Source organism: Argentina silus (genome assembly GCF_951799395.1).
Source record: "Argentina silus genome assembly, chromosome: 13".
Classification (NCBI taxonomy): Eukaryota; Metazoa; Chordata; class Actinopteri; order Argentiniformes; family Argentinidae; genus Argentina; species Argentina silus.
The window spans coordinates 5,763,452-5,781,860 of NC_139667.1; the positions used below are offsets into that span (position 1 = coordinate 5,763,452).

General features: G+C 43.3%; 3 protein-coding genes across 5 annotated transcripts; all 3 read left to right on the plus strand.

The window, feature by feature from the left end:
* Positions 1-130: 130 nt before the first annotated feature.
* Positions 131-3,283, plus strand: pgrmc2 (progesterone receptor membrane component 2). Its single transcript, XM_083683115.1, has 3 exons — positions 131-480; positions 1,719-1,874; positions 2,013-3,283. The coding sequence occupies exons 1-3, from the start codon at positions 138-140 to the stop codon at positions 2,108-2,110; spliced, it is 597 nt and encodes a 198-aa protein (XP_083539241.1). The 5' UTR covers positions 131-137; the 3' UTR covers positions 2,111-3,283.
* A 764-nt stretch (positions 3,284-4,047) lies between these two features.
* asmt2 (acetylserotonin O-methyltransferase 2) lies at positions 4,048-9,150 on the plus strand. The gene is made up of 9 exons (XM_083682813.1): positions 4,048-4,198; positions 5,570-5,661; positions 5,810-5,984; positions 6,140-6,269; positions 6,413-6,481; positions 7,113-7,231; positions 7,439-7,576; positions 7,683-7,805; positions 7,922-9,150. Exons 2-9 carry the CDS (start codon positions 5,581-5,583, stop codon positions 8,131-8,133), a joined length of 1,047 nt encoding a protein of 348 aa, XP_083538939.1. The 5' UTR covers positions 4,048-4,198; positions 5,570-5,580; the 3' UTR covers positions 8,134-9,150.
* Positions 9,151-9,718: 568 nt separating this feature from the next.
* Positions 9,719-18,253, plus strand: jade1 (jade family PHD finger 1). Of its 3 annotated transcripts, none has more exons than XM_083684081.1 (11): positions 9,719-9,758; positions 11,517-11,617; positions 12,356-12,420; positions 12,553-12,710; positions 12,952-13,136; positions 13,401-13,612; positions 13,767-13,934; positions 14,151-14,267; positions 14,385-14,963; positions 15,978-16,095; positions 16,258-18,253. In XM_083684081.1, the coding sequence occupies exons 2-11, from the start codon at positions 11,569-11,571 to the stop codon at positions 17,211-17,213; spliced, it is 2,607 nt and encodes an 868-aa protein (XP_083540207.1). In that variant the 5' UTR covers positions 9,719-9,758; positions 11,517-11,568; the 3' UTR covers positions 17,214-18,253. The 3 variants fall into 3 exon arrangements, with proteins under 3 accessions (XP_083540207.1, XP_083540208.1, XP_083540206.1); XM_083684082.1 differs by having other exon boundaries at positions 9,721-9,764; XM_083684080.1 differs by lacking the exon at positions 9,719-9,758 and adding an exon at positions 10,024-10,290.
* Positions 18,254-18,409: the final 156 nt, after the last annotated feature.

The following is an 18,409-nucleotide window of genomic DNA, read 5'->3' on the forward strand; positions in this document are numbered from 1 at the left end:
GCTAGTGGCATCATGAGTCAAGGGAAAAACTACGGCTCCCAAGACTGAATGACAAAGTTATTGACGCAGTCCAATCATATTTGATTAAAAGCTCGAAAGTGGGTGGGTTTTCTTGTGGGTAGGCGCTACCGTGCAGTATGGCGGACGATGGAGGCAGTTCGAGTGGACCAGTTGACACTAGTGGCGGGCAGGGGACATCAGAGGAGTCAGACGGGCTCAGTCTCGGCGGAATGTTGTTAAATGTCAGTATTTTAGTTTTAGTCGTTGCGATCTGCTATGTAGTTTATCGACGATGGGGTAGACGAGTTGGTGCTGACGCGGCCCATGGAAGCGAGGCCTCGTCTCTTCCCAAGATGAGAAGACGTGATTTTACTTTGGAGCAACTGGGCGAATACGATGGACTTCAAAACCCCCGGATCATGATGGCAGTTAATATGAAAGTCTTCGATGTTACCACTGGCAAAAAGTTTTATGGGCGAGGTAATGTATTTTGGATTGAATAAAGTTGTAAATACATCATCACCTAGCTAGCTAACTTGCTAAGTTACAGCTAGCTACCTCCTTGTCCTAAAAAACAACGGATAGCACATTGGCTGTTTGGGCGCAATAAGCCTGCTAGCAAACGTTGTCTAGCTAGTAGCTAAGTCAGCCAGCTGGCTTCACAAATAATCATGTATTGTACAACTTGGTCGGGTGCGTTTGATTAGCAAGTTTCTTGGTCTAGTTTGACACTTGAAGCCAGCTATTATTCAAAAACAATGTTTAAGAATATTATGACAATGACGTTAGCTAACTTATATCAGTGCTAACGTCCGACGTTGTTGGCAAGCAGCAGCAAGCAAGCTGCTGCAGATTCGTATGTTGACGTGCAGATGCAACCTGGCTTGCTCGCTGGATGACCACATTTTAAGAGACTGACAGTTCAAGACAGTTGTTTGCAGTCTGGGACCAAGAGAATGTTAACCAACTACTAACAATATAATACTGGACTGCAGTCATTTCGAAAAGTATGAACTTTGTCCCCGCGTAGCTTGCTGGAACCTCGTCAGCTAGTTAGTGCCACAACATTGTCAGCCAGCCAGCTGGTTGAGGTTAGTAAGGTACAGCAGCTTTCATCTTAGGTGGGAGACCCTAATTGAGATGCTTTTAAATGGGAGATGCCAACCAGCTACATTTCGTAGGTTGAATGTTATTTGTATTTCGAAGAAGATCCTTACTTTCCTAACCGTCAACTCCTGTTATATAAATGTACCCTTAGAACACATTGCACTCAGTCTGCTGCTGGCCAGATAGCCTAGCATTAGTAATTCTTAAAAGCTATCAGGCTATTTTGAGTTGCTGACGTAAAATATGTCCTGTTTTGTCATGCTTAAGAAATTCGGGATAGCAAACATCAGATTTTCCATTATGAAACATTTGGTTAACATTTGGTTTTATTGTAAAGAAACATTTGTGTGGAGCTTCTCACAGTGTTTCTAATGACAAAAGTGCTTTCATTGAGGGCTGGAATACTATTGTGGTTTCTATTGCACAACAAAATAAAGGACTTTAATGCCTAGAGCTAGGTTCTCACATGGGGATCAGATGATGTCTGTTTCTAACAATGTGAGAAGTATATAATTCTCTGAAGTCAACACTTAACTCATACTCTCTTTAGACGGACCATGCAGTAAATTAAATATTCGGTTCTAATTCTCCTGTGTCCACTTTCCCTGCAGATGGTCCTTATGGGATTTTTGCGGGCCGTGATGCATCAAGGGGCCTGGCCACCTTCTGTCTGGAGAGGGATGCTCTTAGGGACGAGTATGATGACCTGTCTGATCTCAATGCTGTACAGATGGAGAGTGTCAGAGAGTGGGAGATGCAGTTCATGGGTAAGAATGTTTATGCGTGCATTGTGGTCTCCCTAAAGTTGGGGACGACAGTTGATGTATTGTTGGTTGGGAATATGATTATTCCCGATAGAGTATTGGTTTATAATACATCCCCTTTGCTTTTTTCCCCCCCAACAGAAAAATATGATTATGTTGGGCGGCTGCTGAAGCCTGGAGATGAGCCGTCCGAGTACACTGATGAGGAGGACGTCAAGGACCACCTGAAACATGACTGAATTGTTCACCCACACGACCAAAGCCAGGACCCATACAGCTGCGATCGCCTGTACTTCCCAACCCTCCTCCCTTTGAACCTGTTATTCCACCTTACCCAACTCCTTATCTGTCTGGCACTGCAGCTGTTCTGGACGGGACTCAGTCTTTTCAAGTTCCTGGCGCTAAGACCTCCCACTTCATCGTACAGATTTCCACCAACAGAAACAAATTATGACAAACTGTTTATGGGGGATTTTAATGACATAAACATGGGTTTTGTGCTATTAGTATAATTGAGAAAGGAAACGAAAGCAAACATTTTACTCAATTTTCCTTGGGATGTCACTGTTGCATTAATGTGAAAAAAGCATTGTGGTTGTCACAGAGTGCTGGGTGGAGGCTGTACAGAGGGTCTTGATGGTCAGAATGCAATGGTCAAAGAAGTCTAGGGGTGGGATGGGAATGTTTTGTTTGTTTTTGTTTTGTTAAATCCCACTTCACACCTGAACTGCTTTAGCATTCGATTTGTAAGCTTATCAATCAATTAATCGATTGCTTGTGGGACTTTTTTGTTTAAAAAAAAAAAAAAAAAAAGAGCGAGAGAGAGCGAGCCCCCGCCCCACCCCCCACCACCACCACCATTGAAAGGGCAGTGATGTGGCCTAACCAAAGGCAAAGGAGGGGAGTTGTATTTTCCTGTTGTTTGTAGTGTATGCACTACTAGTTTATCTTTGTTTGTCACCATGTGATTGTATTTGTGGGGTAGCATAGTGGGGAGCGCGGGGTGGGGGTGGGGTGGGGGGGGGGATTAGAGGTCCTTGCCACAAAAAATGTTTTGAAACACTTCAGACCGAATCGTTGATTGGGAATACAAAGGGAAGGTCAAATGACAGTTCTAATCAATCGACTGTTTACATGCCATTCATGTCAGCTGTAAGTCTGTAGAATCCCCTAAAATGGTCAAAGTATTAATTGTGCCTTATTTTGTTTGTTATAGACAACTAAAATTCTGACCAGTCAAACAGGAGAAGGGGGCGGGGCTGGAAAACTATTCTTCCCATGATTCTTTAGTTTCTTGGGAGTGTTTAAAAAGAGCGGATTCTTAGATTAGGTCCTCCAGACTAAAACGGCATGCTCTCATCAATCCACGCACAGACTGGAATATTTCCCCACATCACAACCTTGTAAATAGACCTTACAAATTACTCAGTGTTACTGCCATATTTATGTAGTTGATGAACTCCATATATTGCTGTGTTGTATTGGCCAAAAGCCCCATGGTTTGTGTTTTTCTTTTTCTTTTGTTTCTTTGCTGAAGTTCTTTTTAAACGTGGGTGAATCTCAAAAGGAACGTTTAAAGTGTTGTGGGGGTGGGATGGGATTGGGGTAAATTCATCTTTGGGAGAAATGTCGCTTATCTTGTAAATATAGCTATCATTTTATTAAAGCATGTGCAACAATGGTGAGCTATGCTGAAGTCCCGCCACGTTATGTATTTAAATGTTGGGTGTGTGTCTGAGCGCGAGATAGAGGAAGGGATTTGTTCATGCATAATAAACTGATTTGGTTAATAATTTATGAAGTTGTGTGATATTTACATTCAGAGGAAACCGTCACTTGAAGTGTACTATTCATCCTACAATTTTCACATTTTGTTTCTTCATGGTCCATTTTCACTGTAGTTGCTCAGGTTCAAGTTCACAGGTGATATCAATGTCATTACATACTTGTTTTGGCCTTTATAGTTATTTTACATTGATACAAATGTAACACTACAGTTCTTCCAGCTCAGTGCAAATGACGGCGATGCACTCCTGAATTGATACATACTTGTTCATTTACAAATAACAAAAACGCTGAAAATGTCATTAACACTGAGCTCAGCTTGGCCAGTGAAGTCGAGAAGTTGGCAAAAGAGGGTTTGAGCGCCCCCTTACGAACTGGGGCAACAGGACGGGATCGAGTCAAGTCATCACTCGTGCTGATCGTACTATTTGTTTCACACATCTTTGAAGCTATCAATCACAAGGCGATTTGGTCGTCTATTCCTCGTTTGAATCTACGCAGTGACTGCTTGAAAATAACGCCAATAAAGGTTGCCTAAAGAGGTAGGTCTAAACACATTTGGAACGACACAGCTCGCAGACAGCTTACATAACAACCCCATAGGAATGTCTCCGTAGATATTGAAGTGTGCTTAGGCGATAACATTATACTGTATCACCGGGTTAAGCAGGTTTTAATGCAATCAGAAATGTCATTGGTCTGAGGAACCAGGCGCCCTCGTCTCGCGTGTCTCGTCTAATGATAAGTAATATTGTGTTGCAATGAAACTGTAACTAGGGCAACACCACGTTAAGGAAATGTTTGTTTTTACTAATATATTAGTCTAGGTGATATTAATTAAGTGCTTAACACTTTCTGGAACCAAGTTCGTCCCCATGTTGCATTACCATCAGTTTGACGTGAAGTAGACCTATACTGTTTAATCTCCGAAATATATTCCTTGATGCCAAATTTTCATAAGCAACACCGCTTTTTATTGCACAGCAGCTGTGTAGGATATGGGGCCCATGCAGAAGCGGCTACATTTGGTAACAATTATTGCTGTAGTCTATGTAATAACCTAGCTGCAAATGCAACCAGAAGCTTACACTTCGCATTGCAGTTAATACATAGTCGAAAACAAAAAAACACACCGCCGCACTCTATCGCTGAATAAAAACCTGCTTCAAGATATCCTAGGCCTACTTGTTTGTTGTGTTGTTCCTTCTTGCGGAAAGTTGAAGTAAAGTGAAAATACTCGCCAGAAGAGATGTTTGATTCAGATGTTTTTCCCCCCTGTGGAGGTGGTGTATTCAGAATGCCGGGTAATGTAAGTCGCACGTCTAGGGGAAAGCGTGCGGTTGCATTAGCCGTGACAAAGTATTTACCACCGCCGCAGGAAAAAACGGAACAAACATCTGTTCTGGTGGGTGTTTTGGTTTGATTTAAACTTAACCGCAAGAAGGAACAACACAACAAACAAGTAGGATATCTTGAAGCAGGTTTTTATTCAGCGATAGAATGCGGCGGTGTGTTTTTATATATTTTCGTGCAACGCGAGGGGGAAGGCCAGCAGCTAGTAATAACCCTGCATTAATCAGACTACATGTTTGTTCTATAGTAGATTAAATGATAATTAATTAATTCTAAAATCATAATATGTTTTTATGCAGCATAAGGCATATTAGTGAAGTGGTAGGCACAGTCCCCTTCCACTTCCCTCTCTCATCTCTAGGCTAATGCTGTGCAACAATTACAAAGTAATTACTTAATGACTGTATGCACGTTAAAACAAAATACTGTGAATAATGTAATTATTATTACTTTAACATGGCAGTTCCATAATACAACTTACATTGATTAATTTCTCTTTGATCTGGAAATGAACCGTTAAGTCTTACATAACCATTCCTCATTGCTTTGTCCCCCTGTAGGACTTAATGCCATGGCAGAACATCTATCCCAGAGTGAATTGGACTACCCTTTCAAACTATTGGAGTATTTCAATGGCTTCAGAGTCTCAAAGGTTTTCCATTTTTCTTTTTTTATTGTAAACATGATTTACTGACAAGTCATTCTCTATTCTGCCAATCATGTGAACACCAAACAATGTCAGCCTGCATGACTTTTCTATTCTAAGAATAGAAAATCACTAAACTTGCACCTCCCATTAGGTGATATTTTCAGCCTGTGAGTTGGGGGTCTTCGACCTCCTACTTCAATCTCAGAAGCCCCTGAGTGTGCAGCATGTGGCAGAGGAGCTGGGCACCAGTGTGGATGGCATGGAGAGGCTTCTGGACGTTCTGGTGGGCATTGAGATCCTGGAGGTGGAGGTGATAGAGGGGACAGGTGATGTTGATACACCATATCACACTGGAATAGTGTAGTGTTACTTAAGCACACTCCTATAAATATGCCTTTCCTATTTTCACAGTCAGAATCATCTGTCTAGTTTCAACAGGGAATACCTGAGTATCAGTAGAATGCTTATCTCTTTGTATCAGTTTGCTACAGTAGTACGGATGTGGCCAACCTCTACCTTGCCAAAAGCAGTGCAAAATCGCTCCATGACATGATCATCTACCAGTCGCAAACCATCTATCCACTCTGGAACAACATGGTGGACGCTGTTAGGTGGGTAAAGAAATTGCAGGAGAGGCGAACTAAATTGAACCAGAAAATGTAGGAATGGAGAGGGACACACTCATTAGTCTCACCTTTCGTATGTTCATGTGTGGGATATATCAAGCTGTGGTTGATTGTCACATTTCGTCCAGGGAAGGAAAAAACCAGAATGAAAAAACCTTTGGCCTCTCAGCTGAGGACATCTTCCAAACCATTTACAGGTACCGTGGGTGTCCTTTACATTACATCATACTGTAACTTACTGAAATGTAAATGCAGCCCAGGAAGACATTCAATGAAGGAACTTGAATAAAAAAAGTGTATGTAATCAAATATTGTTAAGGTTTCTCTCCAACTCCTTCTTGTTTTGCATTGTACTGTATTTTTGTAGCGTCTTTGTAGAGGAATGTGATTAACACAGAGACCTCCAAGAGCACAATACACTGACAGAAATCACAATTGAAAAGACAGAAAGGCATATCAAATTGCTCCACTCTCTCCGCAAGAGTACACTCGCATGAGTCTCTGACCCACTGATGACTGCAGAGAGAAAATTCATTATTTATTTCTTTGTGCTCTGATTCAGCTGACGCTGCATTGAACAATTTGCCTCAAGGGGTTTTGTGTTTTTGGCTGAGGATTTTGTGCTCTTCAAAGTATACCATAGTGCGAATTCCAAGTCATATTCTTCTCTCAGACCGAAAAAAACGAACTATTTTGCTAATTTGATGTTACAGCTAAAATGTGTTTTTATCACTGATACATGTAGAAAGTGTATATTGTTGTTGAGTGTTTGTTAATTAATATGGTTCCATGTGTTATGCTCCAGCTGAGAGAGTCTATCTATTTCAGGTCAGATGAGGAGATGCTAAAGTTTATGGGGCTGATGAACTCAACATGGGTCATCGATGGACATGACATTGCTACAGCATTCGACCTCTCCTGTTTTAATACAATGGTAGACCTTGGAGGTAAGAGTTTGGTTACAGCAACATCAATTCCTTTTTTTGTGGTGGTGAAGTGATATTAACATATGTAGGAAGTGTACAAGTTGTAGTTCAAACCTAAATTGTGAGTATAATTCAAACTAGAACATGCAAACGTAAAGGTCTGTCACCCTGTCGTCCTGGTGATACGCGGTCTTGATTATCCTCTGTTGATTTGGCAATCTTTTCCAGGTTGTTCTGGTGCCCTTGCCCGTGAGTTGGTGAAGGCCTACCCCTCATCCACTGTTACTGTATTTGACCTTCCCAAAGTCATCCAAAATGCCAAGCAACATTTTGCTGAACAAGACGACACTATTGTTTTTCAGGAGGGTGAGCATTATTAGATCATCACACTGAAAGTTTTACTTCAACAGTCAGAGTCTATACCCCAAACATGCCATTGCTGTCATTACTGAAAGGTGTGCTTTGTATGCAGGAGATTTCTTTGACAGTGATATCCCACCTGCTGACTTGTACATTCTGGCAAGGATCATTCATGACTGGAAGGAAGAGAAGTGTCTGCAGTTGTTGAAGAAGATCTATGCATGCTGTCAACCAGGTGTGTGCTGACAAATGCTGACTGATGACTTTTACAACATGTAGTACACCCCCCCAACCTGCCTTACCTAGGTGACCATAACACTGTGTCGATATCTCTATTTTTCCTCCTTATAGGTGGTGGTGTCCTCTTGGTGGAGTCTCTGCTGTTTGAGAACAGACGAGGCCCTGTCATGGCCCAGATCTTCTCCCTGAACATGTTGGTTCAGACAGAGGGAAAGGAGCATCCTCCTTCTCAGTACTCCAGTATGCTTTCCACTGCAGGCTTTCAGAATATCCAAGTGTGCCGGACAGGGAAGTCCTATGATGCCATACTTGCCATCAAATGATCCCTATCAGGGTGTTTTGACTTGACATCGCCAAGGAGTTAAAAGTCTGGTAAAGGACGTTAAGCTCTGCCATGGCATTTCTGTGAAACCTCTTTGTTAGGTGTCTGGTCTGCATGACCCTACCCTCTATCCAATGTTGTGGGACCAGTTAGTCACCAAGTTACAGGGGGGCTGAGGCTTCTCCTGCTATACAGTAGTTGGGCTGGCAGCACAGATTGGGGTTTGGAAAGTCTCAACCTCCTGTCACATTCTTTCCTTATTGATCTGGATTTGTGTTATTGGCGCCAGATTCACCAGCTGTCACCCATTTAGTTGTCAGAGAAGCACACTTAGTTACTTGTTTTCTCGTAATAGCACTGCATTATGTTACATAATCATAGAATTAGTTCTTAGTTTCGACTTGACTATGTGTGTCACCATGAAGGTCAAAATGTGCCATATAAGGCTTAAATATCTAAAACCTCTTGGCACATATGAGAGACACTATAGTTGCTATCAGAGCATTGTGCAATGATCCTACAATGTAATTTTCTCCTAATTAATGTACAAGAACATGCATCCAAACCATACCCTCTAACAACAGGATCCTGACTATTCTTGCCTTGTGCTGAGAGAATCAAATATCATTGAAAGTCTTCCAAATATCAGTCCTTCATATCTTCAAGTATTGTAGTTGTAGCAACACATGCACTGTGCATACAAAACGGTCTGCATTTTCAAAGGCAGCATTGTTATGGTTGTATTTTTGTTGTAATCCACACTTTCATTTCAAGAAAAACATTGTTTTGTTCGTGAACTTGTGGGCCTAATTGTAATTTCCTGTTAAAATATTTACCTCATAAATTGAGTGTTCAATTAATTGTACAATTAATTATTTATAAAACAGTACGTTGTTACTTTGCTTATTCCCCTACTACTCCATCTAGGGGTACATGTGTGCATGACACTGAAAATATAATGAGCTTGTATTCACTGAAAATATCCCTGTACAACTATCTTGTCTTAACATTCATTGGAGTGCATAAAAACAAAACATGTTTTGAAAAAAATTGAAATTGTACAGAAATTGTTATTATGTATTTTATGTAATTAATGAAGCAATATCGCTGGTGGGGACAGTTTTATGATTTTATGATTTATTTTCACAAAAGATAATAAGAGAAAACAAATAAGAGAAAACAAGAAAAAAACATACAAATTATAATAACACTTAGCACACTGACATGTATTTATGATCTTCTCCCAGCAAAAACATTTCACTAAATTATATTATTCTACTATTTGAACATGATGAGACGTCCACCAGCGCCCAAATACGCCATGAGCAGCACAAATAGAAATTGAAAACCAAAAAAAGAAATCGATCCGATCCATGTAGTTACATGATCATTCATCGGAAAACATAATTAAACACAAGTATACGTTGTTTATCACACAGAAACGTGTCTAAATCTCTTCAGTGAAAGTGCGCTCTCTAGTGGCAACACACAGTAACTAAACACCAAATAGAGCAGACGTCAGTCAGATTCAGTGGAACGTTAGTGAATGCGGGCCCGTCGAACTCGCTGCTGAACGAACTCTTCCATTTCCACATAGAACCACCGCATCGACCAGACGTACTGTGTGTGTAGGTACTGCCCGATTTCTTATTGACTAAATATGGAGTTAAATCGAAGGCATTTATTCTCATTTCAACTGTAGAGTAGAGTTCAACCATTTGAACGAGTGACGGCAGACCGTTTTGTGCCGACGACCCTGGTGATGGTCGCACAGCCCGCTAGAAACAAACAGTTAGCTACGTCATTTAAAATGGCGCCAAAGATTGAGTTCAGAGGGCTAGAGTAAATAGTCTGTCACTACTATATCCTGTCCACATTACATTATAATTCATACAGTACATGTAAAGGTCGCCCTTAACTACTGTTGGGTAGCGGTACTATTTTGAAACTCCCAGTTCGTTTTATGTAAATTCAGCTAATCAGCAACGTGCTAGCTACGTGGCTAAACAGCAGCCACCGTGCTGACTGGTACTAGCTGTGTTGTTGTTACATCGTTAGCTAATGTTAGCCAGCTAGCGATCGTACACCAGCTCTCCACAACTGCAGTGTTCTGTCAAGCAGCTAAGCACATGTTTGAATAGCCAAGACATCGTATCGTGTGAGTTAAACTGCCTTTGCATGATGACTTTTGAACTGAAATAACATTTATTATTATTGTTTATTTCGATAGCTATAACGTTAGCAAGTATGTTTCTGTTTATGGATCTTTGCAAAACTGGGACGTTATGTTATCGTCGACATCATACTAAACGGCTGTTCTTGAGAGACGGGTTCTGTCTAATAGCATGAAGCGTTGTTAAACAAATACCAATACTATGTCCCCCTTTTTGTAAATCATGATTTTTCTATTGGATAGTGATAGTTTCTACTGACATGAGGTTAAATTTAAATGGAACGTGGAACGATTTATGCCCAATTATTTCGGGCAGTCGGGTGGTACTAGTGACAGCCCAGGTCACCAGTCAGACAGCAACAAGTCGTAATAGCTTGGTTAGGTAATCAGGATACCACGGTCTAGCCATTCGCTGTAAAACTGGCCAGTGTGGGTCGGTTTGAATCTGAAACATTAGGCTGAATGATTCGCCATCTGTGTGTGACATGGATTTGTTCATACGTAGATTTCTTGGGAAGTATAGAGGTGATTTATGTATAAAATAATCTGCGGCTGCGCAGCACGTAAGCAGAGCTGATGCTCGTGAACAAGCCCCTCCCTTGAGGTCATTATGACGTTGTGTTTCTTTTGTCACGTTGTTTTGCTCAAAGTCTCAGGAAAAGCGCTGTCAATGTGTTGTTTGTTGCTTGAATTGTTAGAAATTAGCGGTGGAGGACCCTTCATTGTGATGCTGCTGTTGAGGGAACTTCGGGAAGACAGGTGTAGTGACCAGTTTATAATGAATCAGTGAGATTAATATTTGTGGTGTGATTTTGTTTATCTTATCCTAAGAGTTTGTCCGACAACTTGATTGAAATAATATTGAGCAGTATTAGTACTTATCATCGGTCTGTGCAAATGGCAGGCTAGTTGGAGCCAAAACAGATTATTTGGATACTCCAAAAGGTAGACTTGGCAATACAACATCATCAGAGCAGGGATGACTTCCTGTTCACAGACATAAATAACATGATATAAATTATTTGTGACCTCCTGGGGCAGATTTTAATTCTGCTGCTGTTGATTTCTGTAAGTTAGAAATTGCCCCATTGTGTATGATGATGTCATATTGTTTAGTCTACCCTTATCGGGTTGACCTGGTTTAATGCATAATTCTGACCTAAACTGGATTTTGTGTGTTGTTTCATAATTTATCAATATCCTAATTTCAGATTTACAAAGTACAATTAGATTTACATTCTGAGATTGGCAAGACTGAGGACCATGAAGAGAACTCAACATCTCAGCAGCAGCGAGGACTCAGACAATGGAAGTAAGCATTCTCCCTTCCATTAGACCAACTGTTACCCCCTCCTTGTGCCATTCATTCAATGGTTGATTGACCTTTGTTCTGTCAAGGATGGAAATTCACTTGCCTTTTTAGATATAGCAGAACTTGATATTTAGAACAGAATTAATGGGTAGGATGATGGCTGATAAACTAAAATGATCTTTGGTGGAGAGAGCCAAGCATTAGCCTCACACCATAAGATAAAATGAACAGTATTTTCTGAAGAAATTATATACCGGTACTGGTAATTGCTCAAATATACCAGTAATTTCTCCACCACCATCTAAATTAGCCGTAATTTGTGATTTGAAAACAAAGTATGCAATTCTGCATCTTGGTTTATGAATGTACATTACAGGGAAGCCCAAGTGCCAAAAGGGTAAGAGAAGGACAAGGGAAGCACGCTGTCTCAGAAGGAGGCAGAAATTGAGTAGGGACAGAAGCCGCATTTGGACATTTAAAGATGTCTTATCAGGTCAGGTAGATACAGGGTCTGAAAGATGAATAACAAAATTGCACCGAATAACAAGCAGTTTCCAGGAGCCATGTATCTTTTTGGTAAAAGACCGTATAAGTTGGTCGTTTACATTTTTTATTTTTTACTATTATTATTATCTCAGAACAGATTAACATCAGACACCCATTAATGAATGAGGTTTACTTAAACTGAATAGAAAGTTGAGGTTTGAAGTGTGCTGTTTTGTCTCTGTCCCCTTGAAGGTAACTCTACCTCCTGGTCTCAGCACTCACATCCCAGAAGAGGCCAGGGGAAGAAACCCTCAGAGGTACAGTACATTAACACTCAACCCCTCAGATTGAAGGCTTTTGTAGGGCCCACACTCACTCACTGCTTCAATGGTAATTGATTGACGTTCATCACAGCGAGTGACTGATCTGTGTGTGGCCCTATGCTGCAGGTATTCAGGACAGACCTGATCACTGCCATGAAGCTGCACGACACGTACCAACTGAACCCAGAGGACTTCTATGTCCTAGCTGACCCCTGGAGACAGGAGTGGGAGAAAGGGGTCCAGGTTCCAGTCAGCCCCCAGTCAATCCCTCAACCTGTAGCCCGGTAGGAGAGCCCTGAATCCCTGTCATACACAAAAAATACCTTTTATATCAAAAATACTGTTGATATCATCATGTAGTCTTGGGCCACACAAGACAAACCCAACTAGTATACCCCTGATGACAATGATAGACTGTGAGCCTTTGTACCTGATAACACACAACACATCAGGGTTCTATGTTTGGTTCTGTTTGATCAGTGAACAGAACGGGGTACAGTAATACATATCGAATGTGCCCCGTAGGATAACTGCCGAGAAGGGACAGGAGGTCATGTTCTCCAAACCTAAGAAGCTGATCCGGACGTCGAACGCCGAGGCGTTGGGGTACGTGGACATCTGCACCCTGGCTGAGGGGATGTGTCGTTACGACCTGAACGAGGAAGACGTGGCCTGGCTGCAGTTCATCAACAAGGAGTTCTGTGACATGGGTGAGTCTGTGTGACCCCCCTCAGCTACTGTCATCTTCATCTACTGAAGCACCCAGATGCAGAATGTAACTACACATTTGCGATGCCCGTGAATAAGAAAGCTCAGCTGTAAACGATGTGAGCTTTCCTCGTGTGTTACACGGCCCTCTCGACCAGCATGCACTAAAATCGACCCCAAAAAAAAACCTAGTTGTTTGCGCGTCTGATTTGACTGTATACATGGAACCGTGACTATTGTGTGCACGCTCTGTGCTGGCCGTACAGGGATGCAGGTGCTGGACGAGATGACCATGGAGAGAGTGATGGAGGAGTTTGAGCGTCGCTGTTATGACAAAATGAACCACGCCATGGAGACAGAAGAAGGGCTGGGCATCGAGTACGACGAGGACGTGGTCTGTGATGTCTGCTTGTCTCCCGACGGGGAGGACAACAACGAGATGGTCTTCTGTGACAAGTGCAACATCTGCGTGCACCAGGTGAGTTATTTTAATGATCCTCTTTGGCACAGGTATAATTATCTCCTTAAACAGGGCCGTTCATCTCAGGTATGTGACAAACAGCACCCAGGAATAAGTCTCTGCACTCATTGCGTGTATACTCAGTGGGGGTGTGTGTTTTGTTCCTCGATAGGCATGTTATGGCATCCTTAAAGTGCCTGAGGGTAGCTGGCTGTGCCGGATCTGTGCCCTTGGCATCCTGCCGAAGTGCCAACTATGCCCAAAGAAGGGCGGGGCCATGAAGCCCACTCGAAGCGGCACCAAATGGGTCCATGTCAGCTGTGCCTTGTGGATTCCAGAGGTGACTGCGACACACTCTTGTCTTTGAATGCGTTCACTGATTAGGGGTGTGTGCTCAAGCCTTATCTAGTGTGCTGTCTCACACCTGATATCTTTTCACTGATTGTAATGAGGCTGTACGTGAGACGCTTTTCTTCCTTCTGTTTCCTGTTTCGACATTTTGTCTGCCGGTGTTTGTACAGTAACTGTCTGTCTCTCGGTGCGATTCCTGCTGTAGGTGAGCATAGGGAACCCAGAGAAGATGGAGCCCATAACCAACGTGTCACACATTCCCAGTAATAGGTGGGCCCTGATCTGCTGCCTGTGCAAGGAGAAGACTGGAGCATGCATACAGGTAGAGTCCCTTCACAAGGCATTGGAGCTACATATCCAATGCAGGGACAAAGTGATGGGTTTAATGGCACATGGAATTACATAATTTGTTTTCTTCAATCTACCGTTATTCCCTCAGTGCTCAGCCAAAAACTGCCGGACTGCGTTCCACGTGACGTGTGCCCTCCACTGTGGCACAGAGATGAACACGATCCTCACAGAGGCAGATGAGGTGAAATTCAAGTCTTATTGCCCCAAGCACTCTGGACTGGAGGGGAGCGAGTCTAGGGAGCAGGACTCAGGAGAGGAGAAGGAGGAGAAGGAAGGGGCCAGAGACAAGAGGGGTAGGAGGAAAGGAAGAGTCCGAGGGGATGCTGCCTCCGGGTCCCTCCCCGCCAGAGGCCTTGAAGCCCCAGAGGGGCTCAGCAGCCGTCAGCAGGAGGAAAAGAGGGTCAACCTCCGCAAGCTTAAACTGCAGCAGCTGGAGGAGGAGTTCTTTCAGTTTGTGGACATTAAGGAGGTGGCCAAGCACCTGAAGCTGCCGCAGGAGGCAGTGGACTTCCTCTATCAATACTGGAAGCTGAAACGCCGGGCCAACTTCAACCAGCCACTCCTCACTCCGAAGAAGGACGAGGAGGAGTGCCTCGCGCGCCGTGAGCAGGACGTCCTACTGCGCAGGCTCCAGCTCTTCACACACCTCAGGCAGGACCTGGAGAGGGTAGGTTCCTTCCCTCCCCTCCCTCTACCCTGGGCTGCAGCGGGGTTTGCTGTGCCTTCTCTGACCCCGGCCAGGCCACGTCTCCCCAGCCACATGCATTGGAGCAGAGGCTGGGTGTCGGCTGCTGCCGCAGGCCGCAGATAGGAGGAGGCTGGTGGTGTCAGGAACAAACAGGGAGGAGGATGACGCTCCACAGATCTCAGTCCCAGATATGTCTAAGAAGAACCGTTCCAATAAATACAGAGTTGCAGTGCAAAATGACCTGGCTGCTATCTTTATGCTTGTCTGATGCATTAAGTAGGATAGGATAAGGTAGAATAAACAGAGGTCTTACTTGTGCTTGAAGTTCATCTTAGTATACTTATAGGAAGTGAGATTGAAATACAGGTTGCCAACTTCATGTGTCAGTAAGAAGACAATATGGAGGGAGCATATGAGGAGCGCTGTGACCCAGACACAGAAACTAGCGGAGAAACTAGCTCTATTAGACCTAGACAGGAGGTGGGAGACAGAGGTTTTAGATGCAACTCCATGGATACACACTAGAGGTTAAGGATAAGACCCCAAATTTATTTTGAAGGAGTCACCACCACCACACAACAGTCCTCATTGATGACAGACCTTTCAGTAGTGTGATATTGTGTAATGCTGTTTAAGCAAAGGTGATACAGTAATTGTTGTGGTTACTGGCCTTGGAGGGGATTGTTGACACAAATCCTCATTTGAGTTTGTTCCTTTTACACTTGGCACAGTAACACCTTCATGTGAAGCAATTCTTTTAAAAAAACAACTTTTTAAAAAATTGTTATGGGAATTGGCTCCTCTTTTTCTGTCCTTTTTAAATGTCCTCTCGTTATACCTTCCTCCTCATATAGCACAATATAAGTTCTTAACAAACTTAAAAAAAAAAAAAAAGACAAACTCTCCTGCCTGCTTCTTCCACTTGTGTAGAATCACTCTGCTTTCTGTTCTCCTCACTTTTGTCCCCTGCGTGTCCCCCACGTGTCCCCCCAGGTGCGTAACCTGACCTACATGGTGACGCGGAGGGAAAAGATGAAGCGCTCTCTGTGGCGTGTCCAGGAGCAGATCTTCCAGCACCAGGTCAAACTGCTGGACCAGGAGCTGCTGGCTGGTAAGTCGGCCTGCTTGGCTAACTCAGCCTGAGTGCCACACTGGTCTGACACTGACGTTACCTCATGTATTTTAAACTCTTTTCCCTTGATCTGAAAAAATGAGTAAGTAAGTTTGGATGCTCATTAAAAACTATCTTTACGATCCTCTTTTGTTGCTTTAGGAGAGCCGTCAGCGAAGTGTTTGGAAGAGATCTTGTCGTTGAGTTTGGTGTCAACTCAGAAGTCAGATGCCACTTCCCTGTGGGATTACACTGGCCTGAAGGCCAAACACGGGTCCCTGAAGCAGGACAGGGGCAAGAGAGCCCACAGGAGAGGGGTCCCTAATTCACCAGCCAGTCTGAGTGAGGGGGACAGTCAAAGCAGCCTACCCAAGACAGAGGACAGTGATGGGGCCAACTACACCAGACTACACAAGCCTGCAGGCAGGAGAGGTCTTAGGAGAGAGGCCCCAGAGCCTGCCATGACGGACCCTGACCACCAGGAGAGCAGGAGCACGAGGAGACGAGGGGATGACCAGGACACGGAGGAGAGGAGGAGGAAAAGGAGGAGTGGAGTCGGGGAGAGTTCTCCCATCAAGACAAAAACCAGACTGGGGTCAAAGGTCAATGAGAGACAAGCAAATAATCAGACAGTTGTCAAAGACCCGGGCGCAGAGGACAACCACTCTAACCAAGGAGCCCCCAGTGCCCGCCTGGCTCCCGTCTCCACGACAACCAAACACTGTGGGTGGCCAAGAGGGACCCCGTGCACCCAAACCAACGGCACCCTCGTGTCGAGCGGGGCTGTGGGCAGCCATCTTAAAAACTGGGGGAAGTTCAGAATCCCCAAGAGGAGCGAGAGACCCCAGGAGGTAAGGGAAAAAGGGGCTGTGGAGCTGGCCCCACAGCAACGCAAGCCACTGCACAGGACCCCCACCAACACCAGTGAACCCTCTTACCCCAGGACCCGTCTTCGCACGGGGACCGAGACCAACGGATACACCCCCGAGGTCAAGCACAGTGAGCCTGAGGTGGAGCCCTCTCTGAAAAGGTGTAATTCCCGCCAACTGAGAGGCGACACAACCCTGTCTCGACGCTATGGGTCTGACATCATCCGCCGGGGGGTCCTCGCCTCCTGATTAACACCTGTTTGAGATACAACACTTGAAACAAAACTGCACTGTGTTTATTGAAAGCCAATGGTCCCTTTTCGTATTTTCGTTTTTTTCCTCAGAATCAGTGAAATTTCCCAAATTCATGCAAGCTGATATGTATTTATTCTTTATTTGTAACATTTGTAAAGTTGTCATGTTTTACATGCTTTTCCTTTTTTCCTGATTTTTATTTTCTTTCGTAAAACAATCATTGAAAATGTCATGTTAGCCACTTACTCTACACACACTCAGCTGAGTGCAAGCAAAGCTTCAATATGTGAAGTTGTTGTTTGGGACTATAAGCTATGGATTATAATTTTTTCTCTTATGTGATCTTGTAGCATTTGCAGTCAATTGTTCACACTAAGTATAGAAAGATGAAATAAACTATTCTCATTCTGTAACCCCCAAGAGGAGACTATATATTGAGCAATGCTCACAAACACATAAGGGAAATGTTAGTTATGAATCAGGAATTGTATATGAACACGTTAATGCATTAATTAATTGTCCTTATTTCATTTGATCAATGATTTGGATCTTAGGAGTCACGGTCTCGGTGGGTGTCATTTCCATGAAAGCTGAGAAACTTGTGTGAGCAGGTGGTGGAATATGAAATCTAATCAAAAATGACAACTTATCAAGTTAGTGCCAAAGCACATTAGCAACTTGGCACACCTCCTGGATCTGATTTACACCTCTGTAGACCGAAACAACTTTTGACTGTCATTGTTGCCTAAGAACCATGAGGGGGGGCGGGGGTATAATATAATAATGACCAACTAATTTTAGTTTTCAACACTTGTGTAACTGAAATGTGACGAGATGTCATTTCCATCATGTGCCTATCTTTTATTTTAAGCATTTGCACTCAGAGAGGATGGCACAGTATGAGGTTTTGAGGAAATTATTTTTACACTGAAAAACATTTTGTACTATTGGCTGCTGCTGCTGTACTGAAGTTATGCAAAGGAGTTTAGTTTTGTCATGTGTTGAAATAAAATTCTGCAGGATTCAAAAGGTCACTTGTTGTCCCCGATTACTGTCAGTATCTTCTCACCTAACCGTATTCCCCAACAGGTGTCAAAGGGGTACAATTGCGGCAGAATCCTGCAGATACAACCACAGACATTTTTGGGGTACAAATCCTTCTTGCCTAATATGATCCACTCAGAAGGAAC

Bases quoted from the DNA above. Each gene is read 5' to 3' on its own strand.
- asmt2 (XM_083682813.1), top strand. From the start codon at position 5,581: ATGGCAGAACATCTATCCCAGAGTGAATTGGACTACCCTTTCAAACTA. The intron at 5,985-6,139 runs GTGATGTTGATA...TCTTTGTATCAG, and splicing joins GGAGGTGATAGAGGGGACAG to TTTGCTACAGTAGTACGGAT. The intron at 6,270-6,412 runs GTGGGTAAAGAA...CATTTCGTCCAG, and splicing joins AACATGGTGGACGCTGTTAG to GGAAGGAAAAAACCAGAATG.
- pgrmc2 (XM_083683115.1), top strand. From the start codon at position 138: ATGGCGGACGATGGAGGCAGTTCGAGTGGACCAGTTGACACTAGTGGC. The intron at 481-1,718 runs GTAATGTATTTT...CTTTCCCTGCAG, and splicing joins CAAAAAGTTTTATGGGCGAG to ATGGTCCTTATGGGATTTTT. The intron at 1,875-2,012 runs GTAAGAATGTTT...CCCCCCCAACAG, and splicing joins GTGGGAGATGCAGTTCATGG to AAAAATATGATTATGTTGGG.
- jade1 (XM_083684081.1), top strand. From the start codon at position 11,569: ATGAAGAGAACTCAACATCTCAGCAGCAGCGAGGACTCAGACAATGGA. The intron at 14,268-14,384 runs GTAGAGTCCCTT...TTATTCCCTCAG, and splicing joins AGACTGGAGCATGCATACAG to TGCTCAGCCAAAAACTGCCG. The intron at 16,096-16,257 runs GTAAGTCGGCCT...TTGTTGCTTTAG, and splicing joins GGACCAGGAGCTGCTGGCTG to GAGAGCCGTCAGCGAAGTGT.